The sequence below is a fragment of the Pezoporus flaviventris genome, unplaced genomic scaffold, assembly GCF_033815535.1.
Source record: "Pezoporus flaviventris isolate CSIRO_AGI_PZ_B2104156 unplaced genomic scaffold, CSIRO_AGI_Pfla_v1 ptg000036l, whole genome shotgun sequence".
NCBI classification, from domain to species: Eukaryota; Metazoa; Chordata; class Aves; order Psittaciformes; family Psittacidae; genus Pezoporus; species Pezoporus flaviventris.
In genome coordinates, this window is record NW_026892584.1 from 33,951,373 (window position 1) to 33,970,875 (window position 19,503).

The window sequence follows — 19,503 nt, forward strand, 5'->3', positions numbered from 1 at the left end:
GGACATAAATGTATACAGGAGTTGCAAGTTCGCATTTTTAGCTTTCAAGCTGTATAAACCTGACATGCATATCCCTATTTTCTTTTCCTTTTTTTTTAATTTGGCGAGAATTGCTGTACTATACAAGTCTGCGATGATCTATTGGAAACAGACCCCGGACTAGGAAATGGAGAGTTTAGATATTATAAACTGCTAGTAATTTATTATTTTGAGATTGGCATATATTTTGGCAAAGTTAAAGTTGGCTGGAGTGATAGTGAGTGATGAAAGATGTTATGGCATTTGAGAAGTGGCTGAATTCCTTTGTTTCCAGACTTTTCACTTTTTTTTAAGGCACGGAATGTTTATATAGAAAGTGTGAAGTTTTATGAGTACTTGCTGGACCCTGCTAAAACCAAGTGTTCAAGCTTTACTCTCTTAACAAAGTGTTTTGTTATGGAATTCCTCTGGGGTTTGATGTTTCTAAATTAGGGTTAAATCAGGCTGGTATGTGGAGGCCATGGGAGAACAGCCCAGAAGTGAGAAACTGTCTGATGCCTAACAGGGTGTGCTTCATCTCCAGGGGGTGATGTGATGGCAGGAAGAAGAGGACTTCTCAACTGAGCATGAAGAAACCTTAACACGGGAGAAAATGGGCCTTTAAAGTGCTGGGAAAACTTTCAGCATGTGAAGAGTTCAACATCTTTAATGTAAGAGACCCTGCCTGACCCTTGCCTCCTCTCTGGGCCACCAGAGCCTGCTTGTTTCCCATGTCTCACTTCCATCATCTGGGACACATGAGTACTTTTGGTTAGCCCCATGGTTATAAAATAACATTCCTCTTTTCTGCTCATCTCTACTTTCCCCTCCAAGACTGTGGTATATGATGAGCCATGATACACTCAAGAAACACATTCTTGTTTCTGATATTTCTGTCCACATTTCCTCTACATGTATCTCCTCCAAGTTGGCTACTCACAAAACTCATTGGCTTCCTGCCCTCAGTTTGCCTGTTAAACTTTGGAGTCTGTCTCCAGCCCTTTTGTTTTTACAATAAAGGACAGCCTGCATACAGAGCTGTAAGCCACAAGATCCCAGGACATTGTGGCAGCATGGAGACAACTAAACCATGAAGAAATAGAAGCTGCTAAAACACACTCAACTCAATGTTTCATTGTTGTCAGTCATCGCATCAGGGCTCCCCTCAAACTGAGTACAAGTAAAAAGAGCAAGAGTCTCTGATAAAGCTAGGGAAAAACAGCTCCAGACGAACTCGCAAAGCTTATTAGGAGTAAGAGTTAGTTTTCTGATTGTGTAATGCAGTCTGTGCTGTGACAACTTTCTGAGTCTGTATTCTCCAATTTAATAGTCCACTTTAACGAAGACCTCACATAATGCTTCCACTCTGCTCCTGCCTGCTTGCATTGTAATCTTCATAAACTTCTTTTACCAAGTAGCATTATGCAATTCCAGCTCCCCAAAAGACAATGCAAAGGTTCTTTCTTGCCATGGCAATGCTACAGGGCAAATAAGGCAAGAAGTAAAGTAGCAAGGGGAAAAGCAGAAGAGCTTGTTTCAGAGAAATGTAAGAACCAGGCATATGAACCCTCATCCCTACTAAAATAAAAGACCAAACTGCCAGTGGCTTCAACAAGATGAGCATTGTATCTCCAAACTATACAATTTTTATTTAGTTTTTTTTCAAACTCCTGAACATATATATAGATTTAGCTTAGCACTGTGAGGCCTCAGCTGGAATATTTTTCACAGTTTTGGGCACTGCACTTCAAGAAAGATGTGAACCAACTGGAGAGAATCCAGATGAGAGCAACATGAATGATCAAAGGTCCAGAAAATGTGATGTATGAGGAAAGACCAAAAGAATTGGTTTTGTTTAGACTAGAGAGGAACAGTCTGAGGGGAGACATGACAACAGCCTTTAGACACGTTAAAGACTATGGCAAAGGGGAAGATAAACTGTTCTCTGTTTCTACTGGAAGTAGGCTAAAAAGCAATGGATTTAAGTTACAATAGCAGAGATTCAGATTAGACTTTAGGAGAAACTTTCTATTGGTTACAGCAGTTATACCTGAGAAGACATTGCCTGCGGAAACTGCGGGACCCCTTCATTCGAGGTCTGGGTACTTGTATACACTGGGGTCTGCTTTGTGGCAGAGGCATGAACGGTAAGACTGGTCCAAGTCCTTTTCAGTTTATTCTCCCCAGTGTTAGGAATGCAGGAGGGAAACTGCACATGAACATAACAATTTTTTCTGAAGGAATTTGGACCGCCTGACCTGAGTGGTCTTTGAACAGGAGATTAGTTGTAACCTCAACTACAAAGTTAGTATTGCTGCCTTATAACCATTACAAACTGTCTGCAACTACCAAACTCAGGAAAACAGGAAAATAAAGTTCTGGGGTTTATCTGCTCTAAAGATCCTGGACACTGTTCTGGCAGTGAAGGCCTACATTAAAAAGCCTGGGTGAAAATAAGCATAGCATCCTTAATATTATAAAACATGCCATCCAGTGATTTCTATGAACTCTGTTATATATGGAAAGATTTAATACAGGAAGGAACCCAAACATGTGACACCTTGCTAGAAAATAGAAGATTACATAGTAAAACATGTATTTTGGAATGAATTTACAATGAGTTTTAACTATAAAATGGAATCAAAGAAAAAACAGGAGAAACTAAGACAAATGCAGGGTGAATTGAGACAAAGTGCCTGACTGATAATTCCAGCGATAATTGGGAATGTAAGTTAGCACTTCTGAGATCCCTTGTTTCATTAAGTGACTTTTTGTTTCTTTTTTGTGCTTTTTTGTCTGCTTTCCATTTATAATAATAAGAAGAATAAACAGCAAGATTGCAAAAGCCAGCTTTTTCCTCAGTTTCTTTGGTGCTTTTTGCCAAGCAGCCTTGCAGCTACAAAGGTTCACAATCTTTGAAATATAAGACTCATACCCTAGAAGTGTTTACAATGGAAAGAAGACTCCTTAAAATGTATGACCACATAGAGAATCATATGGGATCTGCTGACAATACATCTTCAGATGTCTACAGCCTGGTAGGGGCTGTGCAGGAAGAGGCCTCACTCCTCAGACAGGCATAGGTCATGGGTCTGTAGAAGTACTGATTTGTTTTGGAGCTGCTATACGTACTGGCTTCTGAGGAGAGTTCTGCAGGGGAAGAACTGTCTCTTATTTTAATGTTTTCAGAGCATAAACTCAGGGTTTAGAAGGAGTATTGTGATACGTATATCCTCAGCCGGATGACAGAGCTTCCTCTGAAGTTGATGACAGTGTTAACAGTGATCATTTCCAAGTCCAACTCAACAGTACGGGGGCCCTTCACAGGGCGAGTCATCACCAGAGTAGCACTGATTGGTCCTGTTTGCTGTGCACAAAACAAGAGAAAGCAGGTAAGATTGCCTATTATTTGCCTATTATTTGGGAAGATATTATTTTGTTTGGTGTAAAGAACATTATTATTTTGAAGCAGTGAACACCAAGAAGGGATTATGTTAACAGATCTCAAAGAACAGATATTCCTATGTGAACAGGATCAGGGTTTGTTATATAATTGCATATATTAACATCACAAAACCTTACCCTCTGAAGAGAGCTTTAAGTATGTGAAAGCAGTTCAGAAAAATCTGTCTGTAGTAAGTGGAAGCAGACCTTTGAAATATTTGGCCAGAACAGTGGATTATGGACATTTAAGAATCAGAGCTTCTGATGTTAAGATCAAGTGCATTATTTTTTTATTTTTCTGGCAAAAACTTATGTACATAAAGAGTTACCTGTTTTATCACTAAACTGAGCAGTTTGTGTTATCTCTGATCAGAGAAGCCCAACAAAGCTGTGGGGAGCTGGACGGCCCCTTGTGCCTCAGCCGCCGGGCGCAGGGTCCGGGTTTTTGCCCTTGCCCCGCCTTTCCCTTTTCCCAAAGCAACGAAGCAACGACTGGGCACCACCTGCCGGCTACGACCTGAGTGGAGAATGAAGCCGCTGCCAGGGAAGGGGTAGCTTGTGCCAACGGAGTGGCTTAGGTGACAAATAAACGGTGGTGTGATAAATGAAGAAAAGAAAACAAGCAACTTGAGCACTGATACTGATGGCTGGAGCCTTAGTATCTGGTGGGTCAACCCAGATGAATGGGAAAGGTTGGTGGCATCAGTAATGGCTTTGCAACAGGAAAGCTCTTGTGAGATGTAAATGATCATTCTGGGACCACTTGTCATTCCAGTATTTTGAAACATTTTCCTTTTTTTACAGTGAGAATCTGAGGCTTTTGTGAGAAATTGGAATCTATCACACTGTTGGTTTCTGTGGGCAACGAGAACTATCAATAGCTGCTGAATATTACTTAATGTGAATATCAAAGGCAGGTTTTGCCTAGGGTTAAAAATCAACCTTTTGAATGTCACCATCCCTGGTGCCTCTGCCTCATTCTGTGCAGATGCTTCCCATTGTCCCTACATATCAGAGGTGCAGTAAACATGACTGGAGAACAGAAATGTCTTCTGAGGAAAATTCAGATTAAAGAAAAAAGTAGTTATGTATTCCTCTAACCGTAAATACACAAAATCTGTATTCTCTGTGAAAAAAAAATACATAACAAATGAAAGAAAAGAACACAGAAAATCAATTACTGAGATAAAGGCTGAGGTTTGGTGGGGGTTTTTTGTTTGGTTGGGTTTTTTTGTTTGGTTGTTTTTTTTACTTTGTGATTTTTATTTTTTCCCAATTTCCAATGAAGAGTTTAATACAGCAAACAAGAAACGTTGACTCAGTGACAGTTACTGATTGTCCATCAAATATAAAAGGTTTGGCACATAGTTTCTCTTGAGCATGGGAGCCCTGAGCTATTCTTAGACATGGGTAAAGCCCTGGATTTTCCTGAAACTAATGTCTCATTAAAAAATATGTTTGCTTTGAGTCAGTTACATTCCTGAAAGAGCCAGCAGCGTCTGCAGATCAACTCACTCTTTGCGTGTCCACATGTGAAAATGTTTCATACTCAGTCTTTAAATGATATTCATTAAAAGTATGTTCTGCTATGAGGATATTCAGTTAACTCAGTGTTTTCTCTCAGTGAGCACCAGACTTACCCGCATGTAGAATTCCCTGCCCTCATTCCCTGATTTGATTTGGAATATGTAATAGGCTCCAGGGTAGCGAGTTGTTGCTTGCATCTGAAAAATGTCAGAAGGCACAGACCGCCCGGACACCATGTCCATCACTCTGTACAAGATGGTGAATGGCTGATCTCTGCAACCGGTGTTTTCAGCTGGACACATGCAGCGGCTAATTGTTAGAGATAGGATTGTCATCAGAAGTTACAAACTGCTGTAATATTTGTTTCTTTAATGCAAATACAGCTGCTTAAATAAATAAACAAATCATATTGTTGACCAGAAAAAAAAGAACCAGTGAAACTTGTAATGCATTTTCTCACTTTTTTGTATTCTCTGAGTTGCTATTCCGACCCACCTATATCCCTGCCTTGTCTTTCTTGTCTTCTAGGCCGAAATATCTTGGCATCCTTTGTCTCCTTAGAAACAACATTCGCTTTCTTATTCATCAGCTTGTCCAGCTTCCCCTTACATCCACATGAATGTTTGCCATATACAGCCAGGAGCTCCACAGCCCCCCTTCACCTCTCTGCACTGCCCCTTGCTGGCTTTGATGCTTAAAGCTTTTCTATTGAAAGGAGGGCAGCCAGGCAACCCCTGCTCATTCTCCTCACGCAACTTAGGGTTTCATATTTGACCCTGCTCGTGGCTGTAGAGTCTTAACAAGGAAGCTATTTCATACTTCTGATCATCCTCACTGCTCTTCATGAACTTTTGTCCAGTTATATTTCTTTTGAGAGGAAGAGAAGGAACTGCACAAGTCTTGAAGATGTGGGTACACAATGGCGTGTGCTCTAAGGACATTATCTACCTATTAACAGCTCAAATTAAGATTGCCTTTCAGATCATTAGGTAAGTATTGCAGATCATAGAAATATCTATGACAACCCTCAAATCTCAGTTTGGGTAGATTATGATCAGCACCTTTTATTTAATTTGGGGTTGCATTCATTTACACTGAATTTCATCTGCTACTGTTATTGCACAGTCATTAAGGCTCCTTCTGCACTTCTTTTTTGACCACCACTTTTCTCTACTGTCCTCAGGTAGTCCTGCAGACTTTGCCCATCTTATGATTTATCCTTGCTTACAAATGTTTAGCAAAGTAGGTCCAGCTCAAACTCCTGCAGAACTTCACCGTGAAAGTTGACAACCTAATACTTTATTTACTTTTTCTCTTTTAACCTCTTATTCTTTTTGCCAGGGACTTCTCACTTCTTTATTGCTGCTTAATCTCCGTAACATTATGTGAGGTGCTCTGAAACCAAGGAGACTGTATCAGCCCATGTGCCCTAGCCACATGCTGCTGATTTCTTCAGAAAACTCTAGTAAAGTTGTGAGGCAGGATGTCACGTTATAAAGGCCATGCTGGGGAATTTACTGGAAGAGAGTTGTGTCTTTTTGCTTATTTTTTCTATTACTTCCACTACTGACACCAGTTTAAGACAGTTCATCTGGCATGATCACCATAAAAAGGCTCCTGGCATTACAAACACCCAATTCCTTCCACAGAAAACACAGATGCAAGGAATTCACATGGCTTTTATACTGACCACTTCTAGACAGATGCCACAAATTAAACGCTGTCACATCTAGGCACCAGCCAAGGCCATGAAATACAAAGCTCAGAGATCAAGAGTTCTAATGCAAGCTGATCTGTGAGGACTCTATAGTTGGGCTCTGGGGAGTTTAGGTCATAAGACTGCAGCATATAGAATGTTTTTTAGTTGGAAGGGACCTTAAAGATCACCTAATTCCAACCCCCCCTGCCACAGGCAGGAACATCTTCCACTAGACCAGGTTACTTAAGGCTCCGTCCAACCTGGCAACCTATATACAGAGATTTCAGATTTTTAAAAATCCAGTTCAGATCATAGAATCATAGAATAGTTAGGGTTGGAAAGGACCTTAAGATCATCTAGTTCCAACCCTCAAACACTGTGGGTGAAATACTATGGGCAAAATACTATGGGCTGCAATATACAAACATCTGTATGGAGCTGAAATATTTTGAGCCCCAGAAAAACATCTACAAAAATGTAAAAGAAACAGGCAATTTTTGGAAATGTGGGGTTTATTTTTTGCTTGCTCAAATAATTCCAAATTTAGACAGTAACAGTGCTAACAGCCTACCCTGACATACTAGATTTCTGCACAAGGCAAATCAGTCTGAACTTTTTAGCATCTCTAACCTTTAAGCACTAGGAAACTAACTGTATTCTGCTATAACTGTCATCTAATGTTTTAAATTACTTCCCAGACATAAGCTAGTTCGTATTTACAGGAAATATTCATACTAATAAACAGGCTGAATTTGAGCATATATGAAGTCAGTAATATAAGTAAATGTCTTATTACATTACAAACCTTGTTGTTTTCTCTACTCCCTGATAAGTATTATTCCAGTCTAACTTCCCACACATCTGAGTATCATATCATATCATATCCTACCTGGTGATCTGGTAAAGAACTGCAATTTCTTATATTTACAAAGCTTACCAATGGTAAATGCAGCAACAGCATGTACACATAGGTTTCTAGACCCATTTCATGGCTGTGTTATGAAAATGTAGCCTGTTTGGTTCACTCTAGATATATTTCATACAGAGAGAATTTGCTTTTGCGGCTGTGGGTAAGTTACTCACTTCTCATTAATCTGGATATAAGGATCCTCACATCGTACTGGGTCTAAACATTTGTATTCTCCTGGGATATTGAAACATGTTTGCTGCGGAGTGCAGGTGAAATTTCTGGTTTCACATTCATTGATATCTAAAACACCAGAAACAAGAGGAAGGATAAATCAGCAAAATACACGCAAGACACCAATCTTACAAGCCGGTTTCCATCTTAAGGGGTTGCCCCAAGATTCGTAACACTCTTGCACCATGAGAAGTGGCCTTTTGTTAACTGGCCCCTGTTTTAAGATCAGTTTTTACTCCATTCATTTCTGCTGTTGGAGTGCTCCCATATGCTGACCACTGCAAAAATAGGAAAGAAATTGGCTGCTCAAGGTCTCTGACCTTAGAGAATGGGAAAACTAAAGAGAGACGTGCAGCAGAGAGGAATGCATCTGAGGGCTTTCCCATGTAGCTGTTTCCTAGTCAGTGAAGTCTTACACCAACAAACCAATTCACCTCAGTGGGACTATTCACGTGATGACATTCTTACCAGAATTACACAATTGGCCCCTACGAGTATTTCACTGCGCAGTGCCAAGACAAAGCATCTCAAGTCTTGAAAACCTTTCCAGACACAGAACTATTTTCTGATCCCCTTAGGTTTTAATCAGTGCAGGAATGTTCTTACCTTGGCAACTTCTGTTATCATCAAGCAAGTTATAGCCCGAAGGACAGATACAGTAGTAAGAACCAGGCCCATTCACACATTCGTGCTGGCAGAGGAACTCTGAGAAGCTGCATTCGTCCATGTCTGCAGTGGTAAAACAAAATTTACTGTCTTTGGCTTTATAGTCAAAGGAGCAGTCCCACAGGCAGGTGGCCATCCAGACTAGTTGCCCATCACCTCAGCTGGAGGTTGGCAGCCTCCAACTCCCTACAGCTTTGGAGCAACCTAGCAAAACGCTATACAACAAGTTCATGGTTAAACACTTTTTTCCTCAGGAAATCAAAACTGCTGCTGAACACAATGCATTTTATTTATTTATTTTTGTTTTCGAATACCTGTCAGCAGTTGGCCAGGTTTTCAGTTATGTTTTACGTCAGAGATAGAGCCACTCCAACAACAAAGCTGCAACTGTAATTTGAAAGGAGAGACTTGGCAATGGTTTTCTTTGCTTTCTTTCCCCCTCTTTTTTTCTGGACAGCAAACTTCCCTTTCCCAGGGCCACATGGGTCCCAGCAGAAGTCCTGCAGCCAGCCCCGGCTGTTCTATATTTCTTAGCCTCTAGCCAGTTACTTCCAAGGCATTCCAGCAAGACTACAGAGCTCATCCCTGCTTGGGCCAGACCTACTGGAAGGCTCAGCCATCTCCCAGATACCCAGGAAGCTAAGCAGTCTGTCAAATCTTTGATTGAAAGCAGCAATTGTGCTCTTTTCCCCTTGCACTCATTAATTGAGCAGTCATTTTAGTCTGCGGAGCTGTGCTTAAGTGAGAAATAGGAACTTCAGAGCTGCACATGGCTGACTGAAGGGAAAACACATGCAAAGGCACTAGACTGAGGGAGGCTGCAGTTAATCATTTCCTTATTTCTCTGTTCAGGGGAAGAAAGAAACAAAGGCCAAAGCCCCAGCCAGGAACTCCCAAGTTCTTATTCCCAGCTCTAACATGTTGACTCTCCCAGGCAAATCACTTTTACTCTTCAGACTGAATTTCCCTTTCTTCTAAATTGGGTTCAGTCCATTTATCCCCTTTCAGTGTTTTGTGCAGATGGATTGGAAAGTATTTGAAGTACAAATATGTTAAAGCGGCTTTATGGCTGTAGCCACATTATCAAAAGACAGATGAAAGGAATTCTATACCTACATAGTCCTGTTATTGTGTGACTTGGCCCAGTGAGCTTGCTGATAAAAACCCACCTTACTAACAAAACATGGAGTGAGGGCTGACCCCATAAAGGGATGGAGATACCACCCACCCCCTCCAGGTGTCCAAGCCCACACCTCCAGCACATCAAATTCATATAACCTGGGCTCAGCTGGAGGTGCTGGAGGGACTTAAAGCCCCAAGAGTCCTACATCTCTGCCACCGAGCCCACACAGGGCAGACACACCTTTACTGTCCCTAAACACTTTTGGCATTCTGCTGACTCCCTGCAGAGGACAAGATGGTAGGCATTTCAGAGCACATCTAATGCACGTGCAAGACCCCTGTGACTAGAAAATACTGCCAGTGTTGTGACAGCCAGCTTGAAATCTCTGCCTCTCCCCTTCAACTGGGGCAGGGCTACCTCCCACCTTCAAGCTAACCTAGCTGCTGTGGAGTAATCCAGCAGCTGTTGAAGTACATCTGGATCCAAGATGCCTCATAGGAGTGTCCTCCTATGCCTCCTAAGCCATTCCCTTTGTGAGCACCAGCCATGTCTAGTGATTGCTTGTGAAGTGAAAGAAGCTCATCCAGAAAAATTTGACCTGCTTTGACGAGCATTTTCTTGCACAAAATGGTCAAGCAGATGTTTTCTGCTCTAAATCTGGGTGGTGGAAAGTCCCTTTTGCTATCTTAACTCTCAGACATGAATGAGACTCAAGCACCACCTCTTCTGTCAGCATTTTGCACTGGCAGTGTTCATGTTCCATTGCATTCATCTTCACTCATTCAGGTCCCCGGCTAGCTCAGGAGCACATAAAATGATGCAGGAGTCTAACTTAGAAGGAGATACTCAATTAGAAAGCAGAAAACTCAAGTTGGGTGTTGCAGCTCTAAATGCTAAATTTAGAAGACCCTGTAGAGATTTAACTCCTGGTTCTTTCCCTTATAATAAGGATGCTTGCAGGGAAAAAACACTTTAGAAACACTAATCTACACACATACTGCATATTACATGTCCTTCTCTCTCAGAAATGGCATGTTACATCTGTTTACTGTAAATTAAAAACCCAAGTATTTTCCAGTGTGCTTTTCCTTCCAAAGAAATATTGGCTGAATTCTCTAATTTTATCAGGCTGTGGGAACATTAAGCTAAGAAATAAGTTTTGCCTTCAATTAAAATAAAGCAATACAAAAACAAGGAAGAAAAAGTACAGTGACATGAGCACAGTTTCTTCTGCTATGTGATGAACAGATTAGCAATAGCTGTACTGAGAAAACATACGTTGTTTCTGAAGCGTAGCCAGAGGAATACAGGACTTCTGAGGGAGTTTTCAGGCAGAAGTGTGCAGTCATAAGAGCAAGAGAAATACAACAGACAAATGGAAAAGTGGTTTATACAAAGCATTTAATCATGGAAGAATGTTCTTAGACTATCCCTTTACTTGCTCTAATAAATTTTCCTGTTCAGCATTACAAAGCATTTTCTTATGCCTTGCTGTTATCTTGGAGCTTTTTAATATGTAGCTTATTTCTTTAAAACCTTTTACAGCCCTCCTCTGTTGTGCTTTTCTGGGTTATTTGATGTGTGCTTTAACTAGAAAGATCATAAGAGTTGCAGCAGTCCTGGTGCTAACCATGGACCAAGGTAAAAAACATGTACAAAACAGTACACTGGAAAAAGAAAACTTCACAGAATTAAAGAAACCAAAACAATAAATAACTAAAGATAGTTACCACTGCAGTTAACTCCATCAGCTTCCAGTTCATAGCCAGGTTCACAACGGCAAAGAAAAGAGCCATAGGTATTGACGCAGGTCTGAGTGCAAGGGTTTTCACTTGTACATTCGTTCACATCTACGGAAAACCAATGCCCAATGTATCACTGACTTCACCCCAAACTCTATTTTTAACTCATTACTGTAAAAATTTCAAAGAGATTAGCGGTACAGTCAGAATGATTTGTTCTGAAAAAATACAACCAAGTCAGCATTGTTTATTAGGATTCAGGCTGAGGACTGGAAATAGCATGTTGGAAAAACAACATGCATGGAAATGAGGCATTTTGGGAATGTATCCAATAAAAAAAAAAATGGAAGATGCGGATGAAATATTTATTACAAATGCTTCTGCCTTTATCCTGCAATTTTAAAGCCATTGAACTGATTTGTCATAACAGACCTAAGAAAAAATGCAGCAGGATATTCCTGAGGAAGGTAATGCAATAAGGAACAATCCTCAAGGAAACCTAGGACTAACACAAAACTTTTTTTTTTTTTTTTTTCCCTATTTTAGGACATGAGCAGCTTCTCATTAGCAGTTCATCATTAGCAGAGACCATTTACCACAGCATGTGGGAAGATGCTCCTTGCTTAGCTAGGGACAGGCTTTACAAAGAAGTTGTGTTGACTTCCACAGAAGGGAAATGAAACCGGTGAAGGACCTAGAGGACATGGCTTATGAGGAGTGGCTGAGAGAACTGGGGTTGTTTAATCTGATGAAGAGAAGACTCAGGGAGGGCCTTACCACTCTACAACTACCTGACAGGAGGATGGAGCAAGGAAATTGTTAATCTCTTCTCCCAAGTAATGAGTGATTGGTCAAGAGGTAAAAGCCTCAAGCTGCATCAGGGGAGATTTAGATTGCGTATTAAGAAAAATTTCTTCACCAAAAGGGTGGTCAGGCATTGGAACAGGCTGCCCAGGGAAGTGGTGGAATCACCATCCGTGGAAGTGTTCAAAACCCATGTAGATGAGGCATGGTTTAGTGGTCAGTCCTGGGGTAGAGGCTGGATGTGATGATGTTAAAAGGTCTTTTCCAACCTAGTTGATACTATGATTCTGTGATAAATTCTATGGCTTTGGTTGAGGTAGCATATCACAGCAAGAGGTGGTCCAATGCTCAGGACCCAAGTCTGGAACTTGGGAGACTCAGATCTAATTTACTGATCTGACAGATTTTCCCTGTCTCAGATGGGTCACATAGCCTCAGATTTTAGATATGAAATCAGTGCTTAAACTCTTGGTAATTTCATTGAATCAAGTAATTCTAGATTTTATGGGGTTTGTGTCTCTGTGCGTATTTCTCTCCATATACTAGTCATATTGCATGTGTACCCCTGTGAAGTACTGTGAAGCTGCAGAAATATCTCAGGCTGACAAACATTAACGTTTTCAAAACAGTGCTAGGAAGGTTACTTGTATTCTAAAACATAAGCAAGTTTTAAGGGAGCTGCTGGGTTGGGACCAAAGATTTCAGTCATTCACCATACCTTGGCATGATCTTCCATCATCGTTAAGGGTAAAACCTGGGTTGCACGTACAGGAGTAGGAACCGGGTACATTGGCACATAGCTGCTGGCAGTAGCCATAGCGACATTCATCTATATCTATAGATGGGAAAGATGAAAAGTAGAGTTGCCTGCATTTTCACATGCAGGTACAAAGCAGCAAACACACCGAGTCAACAGTACCAATAACACAGAAATAATCCAGCGTACTGGTTAGGGATATAACAGCCAAACTTTCAGATGTTCAGACCTAGAGTCAGTTAAAATACGTCTCAACCCAGAAGAATCTAGTAATGTTTTTTTATCCACAGCTGACATCTATTAGTATGTCCCATGAACTGTCATTGCTGTAATTTTGTCTTAATGTGATACCACACAGAAGCCAAGAATCAGTCCCCTTAAGCAGCCACCTTGAAGCATACCTGACAGCTGGCACAGGCCATCAGCACAAGCACAGCCAACATTGTAGCAGAGTTTTGTCAGAAGCAAGATAGATAGAAATCTTTTTTACCTCTACAAATATCAAAGCTACTCACTAGGAAAGCATTATTTGTTACTAAATACTGTTTTTTTTAGAGAGGATATTCTTTAAGGCTTTTTTCCAAATAGTCACATTCGTATTTTATATTCATTTTTAACAGACAAGTTACAGCCTCTAAAATGTAAACAGTATATTTAATGCCAAAATAGCAGTTTGGGCTGAATTGCAGCATTAGCAATACATGGAACTAATACTTAAAAGTACAAGAAAATGGTATAAGATATGTGTGATGGTAAATGCTAGGAGAATTTAGCCCCTGGACTAAGAATTGGAATGAAACACCTGAACCAGCTGACCTTTCCAAAGCTTTACATTTCCTTTGGTATCAGTTGGCTTTTGATTTATGGAGATTTTTTTTAAATGGTTCCTCTCAAAGCTTTGAAGTCAACTTTGTGGAGTAGAAAAACAAGTGTATTATCTCTGGTCAGATAGCAAGATAACCTAAAGTCCAGGGTCAGGTATGGTATGTAGACCAGCAGAAGCTTGGTCTAAATCCTGAAAAAAAGTAATATGGGGTTTTAAGTAATTAATATCTCATTCATTAATACAATAGATTACACAAAATACATACTTTGGCTTTTGCAGGACTGTTATCTCAAGAGTTCTACATTTTGAGGATAAGGACTTTTACACAGCTGCTTTTGTGGGTGGGTTGTGTGGATACTGCTGTAGATACCAGGATAATTACAACTGATAGAAGTGTAGTTTTTTGTAACTGGGGTTTACTAACAGTGCACCAAAAAAGTCTGTCTCTAAAACCTCTGATTACAGTAAATGGTCTCCTACGCCAGCAAAAGTCACTTCTCCAAAGGCAGTGGAAAGCAGGGAAAACTGAGAATTTTCTGACACTTAGGGAAAAACAGAGCAACTGTAAACACAATTTGCTTTTAGCTCTTTGCATTGTCTTGTAATAATCTCACATGATTGTTTAAAGTGAGCAGCACTGGGGTATTATTGCTCATTTTAAATAGCATAAGTGGATACCCGAATCAATTCAGCAATACAGCCATTTCAGTTCTCTGGTATATCCACAAAGCAGTAAAGTACTTTAGATCGACATCTAAATCCTGAATTGCTGTACACAACCCTTTTGTTTAGGCTGTAACTGGGAGAACCAAATGGGTAACAAAACTGGTGATGCAAAGCAGAATCCCGCTCCGTGCCCTCCCTCATCTCCACTCCATCACATACACCTGCACAACTGGAACAAGCTTTTCTTCCCCAAGAGAAGAAGAATTATCAGAGATTAAGAAGCAAGGGACTTGGAGATTTAATATCCCAGGAGAACTACAACACAGTGACTCCCCAAAAGTGGCTATGGCCGCACAGACCCTGGCTCAGATGAGGCTCGGCTCTGTCCCTGCCAGATTAGCTACACAGCAGCTGTTTCCAGTAGTTGGGAAAGCAGCCGTGAGTCAGTCCTTCACTGGAATTGGTACTTGAGAGGAGAAAGTTGGAAAATAACTGGAGAGGATCCAGGGATGAATGGGAAAGGAAAGCCCATTCTCCTTCCAGCAGAGGCATTGTGGCAGGAGAGTCCAGCTCCGCAGAGCTGGCAGGCAAACTGTCTGTGCCATGGGGAAAGATACATTAATGAGCAAACATTACCAAAAAATGTTGTATCCTATCTCCTAGGTCCTATCTGTGTACCTAAAATTAACATCTACTTCATCATCACATGGGCTCATCAAGTGAGGGGAATGGGCTGGAGGAAAGGGGAGCTGGAAGGTTTTCCTGTGCTGTTGTTGAGGGATGGCTTTTTTTTTAACAGGTCTGAGCTAAAAGTATGAACAGGACATTGCTGCAAGGAATATAATAAAATCGAAATAAAACTGGTTGGAAGCTACCAAAACAGCACCCAGCTCAGAGGTATTTCTCACCTGAAAGCAAAAGATTTGGTTGGTTGAATCTAGGGATTTACTGGTCTGTTTCTTGGTATCAGATACTGATTCCTATGGGTCCATTGTCACAATGTGGAAAGGACAGGTGTGTTGGAGAATAAGTCTCTTTGTGTACATGCTTGTGATGGATTTTATATGAAAGGGAATCCTTCAGACTGGGAATATGAAAATCCCACATGTTAGATGGATGCTAGTCATATGGCATTTACATCTACATTTTTGTTCCACAAGGGAGTCTCTGCCAAGCATACCATTGGCACTTACAAAGATGAAAGACAGTTTCCATGTAGCCGAAGGTTTAACTGTGTACTTGACAAAGATGCTCAGTGCCATGATTTCAGCTATTCATAGGTACACATGCACAGATGCTCAAATAGCATATCACATGAGGTTTTTACCTAAACACTGGCCTTCTAACAGCCAGTAGCCTTCAGTGCAGGAACAGGTATAGCCCCCCTCAGTATTAATGCAGATCTGGGTGGGGTTACATTGGTGAGAATCTGAAGCGCATTCATCCACATCTGCAACACAGAAATACAGCAAGAAAATGTTAGAAATGGCAACAGCAGAAGACTGTGCACACTGTAAAAGGGCTTGCATTCACAATGTGTACACTGGCTCCATGCGAGGAACCAAAGTGTGGTGGAGCAGAAAGAACGCCCATGACCTGAAGCAAAATTCATAGTGATAAATATCTGAGGGAGGTGAGAACTTAGAGTGCTCATCAAATCTCTCCCTCTTGCAGATGTCTCAGTGTTTCCCAGAGCTCCTCAAGAGAGGGATCGCATTACCTTGAGCTTTTTATTACTTCCACACCAAACTTTCTCGCTGAACTGAGATTTCCACGCTACATGGCAGCGTTCAGCCCTAGCGAAAGGCTGCTGAAAGAGCTATATAACCTCACTGTGGAGTTAGAGATGAATGGGAATTCAAGAGATGTACAAGCACAACTCAGACATATAAAAATTATTTCCTGCCCTTACCAGTGCAGATTATTTCACTGTAATTTTTCTGACAGAAAGTTCAACCAAAATCAACCTTCACCTGAGGAAAAAAAAACACCCCACACTTCCCTGGAATCAATTTCCTGACAATAAAACTCTTTTCTTTTTAATTTTTTTTTTAACCATCTTTAATATTTGTAACGTATTTGGGTTTTATTACAATGCCTCAAGGTGGTTTGTTGTGGGCTTCTGTTTTATTTTTTTTCTTTCCTTTTCTTTTTTCTTTTGCAGGGGAGGTGAATAGCATTCCTACATTTATATAAGTCAGGACCCTGGAACCTAACTGATTAAAAATGCCTTTCAGAGTCAGAAGTTCAATTTGAATCCCTCCTTGCTCAGTCTCTTCCCTGATGTTTCTGGCATCGGGTTTGCCTCTAGATGTCAGAAATGGAAATATCAAAAGATAAATTGTGTCATTTTTTCAGCCAACTCAGATTTCTATGTTTTATTTATTGATACCTAAACTATTTTTTATTCCAGCATACTGTGCACTGGCCTTTGCTGAAGTACTGTGCTGCTCCCTTGACCACCCCATCACCACACACCACCACTCTCTCCCATTCTTATTAACACAGACTTTGGTGGATCATGACTGAAAGTATCTCACAAACGTGCTGGGCTGGAGTAGGCAGCAGAGGGCAGGAATTGCCTCTCAATATCTGCCCTGAGGCACCTAGCACAGTCAGACAGCTTTAAGTCCCCAGCAGTCTTGAAATAACTGAGCCAATCCACCACAGCAGTGTATCTAACATGTTCACATACATAAATAAATACAGATATATCATATATATGGAAAGAGTTCTTATCTTGCCAACATCTGTACCAGAACAATTTATGGTGAGTCAAAGCTGGTAAGACAACAAGACTGGGACAATTAGAGGTAATTAACTCTGTCAGAAATCGGTTCCCATGTGTTTATTGGCCAGACGAAGGTTGGCAAACCAGTGGGGAAGTGGGGGTAAGATAACAAGTCTAGACTATGTAGTTATATAGATATGCTATTTAGTTCAGCTATTGCTTCTGCAATTGGGCTAAAAATTCTGGATCCTTCCTTCTCACAGCATATAACATAATTGGTAGTATTTGAACACAGATTTTATCTAACCATAAATTTAATAAAAATGACATTATTTTCTCCTAAATGAAAAATCTTTCTGTTTGTCATGTTTGCTTATTGTTTTAGGAGTTTGACCTTGGGATCTGGCCAATTCCGCTGTTTCTAACCTACCCCAAGCTTAAAAAGGAGGTTTTAATTTTCCATGCTCCCTGCTTCCGAGAGTATTGACAGATGAAGCATAGTGGAGGCAGAATGAAGGTTAGGATCTTACCACCACATATGGTAGCAATGATGTTTGAAGACTAAAGATCCTCTACTGCTCTGTGGCGTATCTTTCTTGCAGGGGTACAACATGCATCCTTCATCAAAAGTAATGGCTGGCTAAGGGATCAGCTTTGTTCCTGAGCCATCTTTGTAGCAGTTGCATGAGCAGCAGTAAAATCACTCCAGAAAAGTAAAACATAGATCATCTTTCCTTTGCTATCTACCAATCAGATTTCTCTGCTTACTCCCAGTCTTCAGCTTCTGTAGTGGTATTGGAGACGTACTTCCATTTGAATGCAAAATTTTTTACAACAGGGCTACCTGAAGGGTTTCTGTTGTCCCTAGAAAACCTGATCAACCTGAAGTTCTCTATGTAAAACACCTTGATTCCCACACTTTACAGTGAACAGTGTGTCACTGTTGCTCAATGCAACCAACAGGTACAAACAGCTTTACTGGTAGCATCAAATCTTTTTGTTTGGGCCTGAGTGCACACACCGAGTTCTATATTACCAGTCTCTGTCTTTCTCTAAGATTGCCCCTTACCATGATGTCCCATTAAACTCTGACAGACTCAGCCAATGCAACCAAAAAATATGTTGGTACAACAGTTGGTTAACCATTAGGTATCATACTGAAGAATATCAGAACTGGGAGACAGAGGGAACATTGCCCAGCTCATTTACACAGTTCAGCATACAGTAAATCTGGTGTAGCTGATAGAGTCAAAACTAGACATTTGACAGGGAAAGGAAAAAAACCAAAAACCAGATTATTTCCACTGAAGAGAAAACTAGTTACAAAACTTAGAGAAATTGCCTATAATGGATTCACTATACTTAAGTGCCAGCATAGAAACTATATCAAAACACTCTCAGGGCATTTTTCGTTGAGTGGAAAATTGCAAGTGGAAACAACCTGACAGCTAGTCAATAATATGTAAATCATTTCTTATTGTGATTGCACAGCTTTTTTCTGTCCCATTTGAACATAAATCTTAGGTGTGATAATGCTCTGGTAATATCACTTCAAAGTTCATTTGTACTGCCTCTGCCCTTGTGAGGGAGGGGGTCACACACAATACTAGTGCAAGACTGTGATGCTAAATGTACATGATACTAGATTGTCATCAGTTTTGTATGTTCAAAGCAGATAAGACAAAACAGGTAATTAAAAAAAATGTAAGAACTACTCAATGCAAGGATTAGAACATGTGGCAAAGCAGCCCCTGAGATGCAGTTTTCTGAAGCCTGGAAGAGTGTCTCTGACCCAGCATAACTGGAGTTGGAGTCTTCACCATAGAAAGAAATACCACAATGAGATGTCAGCCCCAGAGTAAAGTCTAACAAGCTGGAGAGTAGAATAGTTACTAAAGCAAAGCAAGCTAGCAAGAAAACCTAGAAACCCCACTGCCCCCCGTTCAGGCTGCAAATAGGTTGTGATATTTGGTGATTTTAACATCAGTACCATGAAAGCATCAGATGATGTCACCCATCACTGATGAGTTCATTATACTGAACCTGCTTTTAGTACCTTTTATAGCCAAGATCCTTAGAAAACATATTACCTTTATCCCAAGAGCAAGTCTAGATTTTGCTAACAGCTAGCTTTATTGAATACCTCTTCTGTGATTTTGGCTAGATTACTCAGTATGTGGCTACAAAAATTGCCATGAGGTCAACTAGGACACAATTATGAAGTAGATGTGTCCTCAGTGAAAACAGACTAAAGGATCTGGTAGTTACTATGCAGGACAAAGAACCAGAACAGCAGCAGTGATCACATTGTATCTTAAGTGCTGAGAATTTACTCTGTGGGAACTCATACTTTCACTTC

The 19,503-nt window shown here is 40.6% G+C and overlaps 1 protein-coding gene across 1 annotated transcript in view; it reads right to left on the reverse strand.

Annotated features, from left to right (window-relative positions):
* Window positions 1–2,513: 2,513 nt before the first annotated feature.
* Window positions 2,514–19,503, reverse strand: part of FBLN5 (fibulin 5) — a 44,570-nt gene continuing 27,580 nt past the window's right edge. Inside the window, exons 5-11 of the mRNA XM_061463836.1 lie at window positions 15,741–15,863; window positions 12,883–12,999; window positions 11,349–11,468; window positions 8,436–8,558; window positions 7,772–7,898; window positions 5,103–5,298; window positions 2,514–3,385 (exon numbers count right to left, since the gene is read on the reverse strand). Of these exons, the coding sequence (XP_061319820.1) occupies window positions 3,224–3,385; window positions 5,103–5,298; window positions 7,772–7,898; window positions 8,436–8,558; window positions 11,349–11,468; window positions 12,883–12,999; window positions 15,741–15,863 (968 nt within the window). The 3' untranslated portion in view covers window positions 2,514–3,223. The remainder of the gene's footprint in view (window positions 3,386–5,102; window positions 5,299–7,771; window positions 7,899–8,435; window positions 8,559–11,348; window positions 11,469–12,882; window positions 13,000–15,740; window positions 15,864–19,503) is intronic.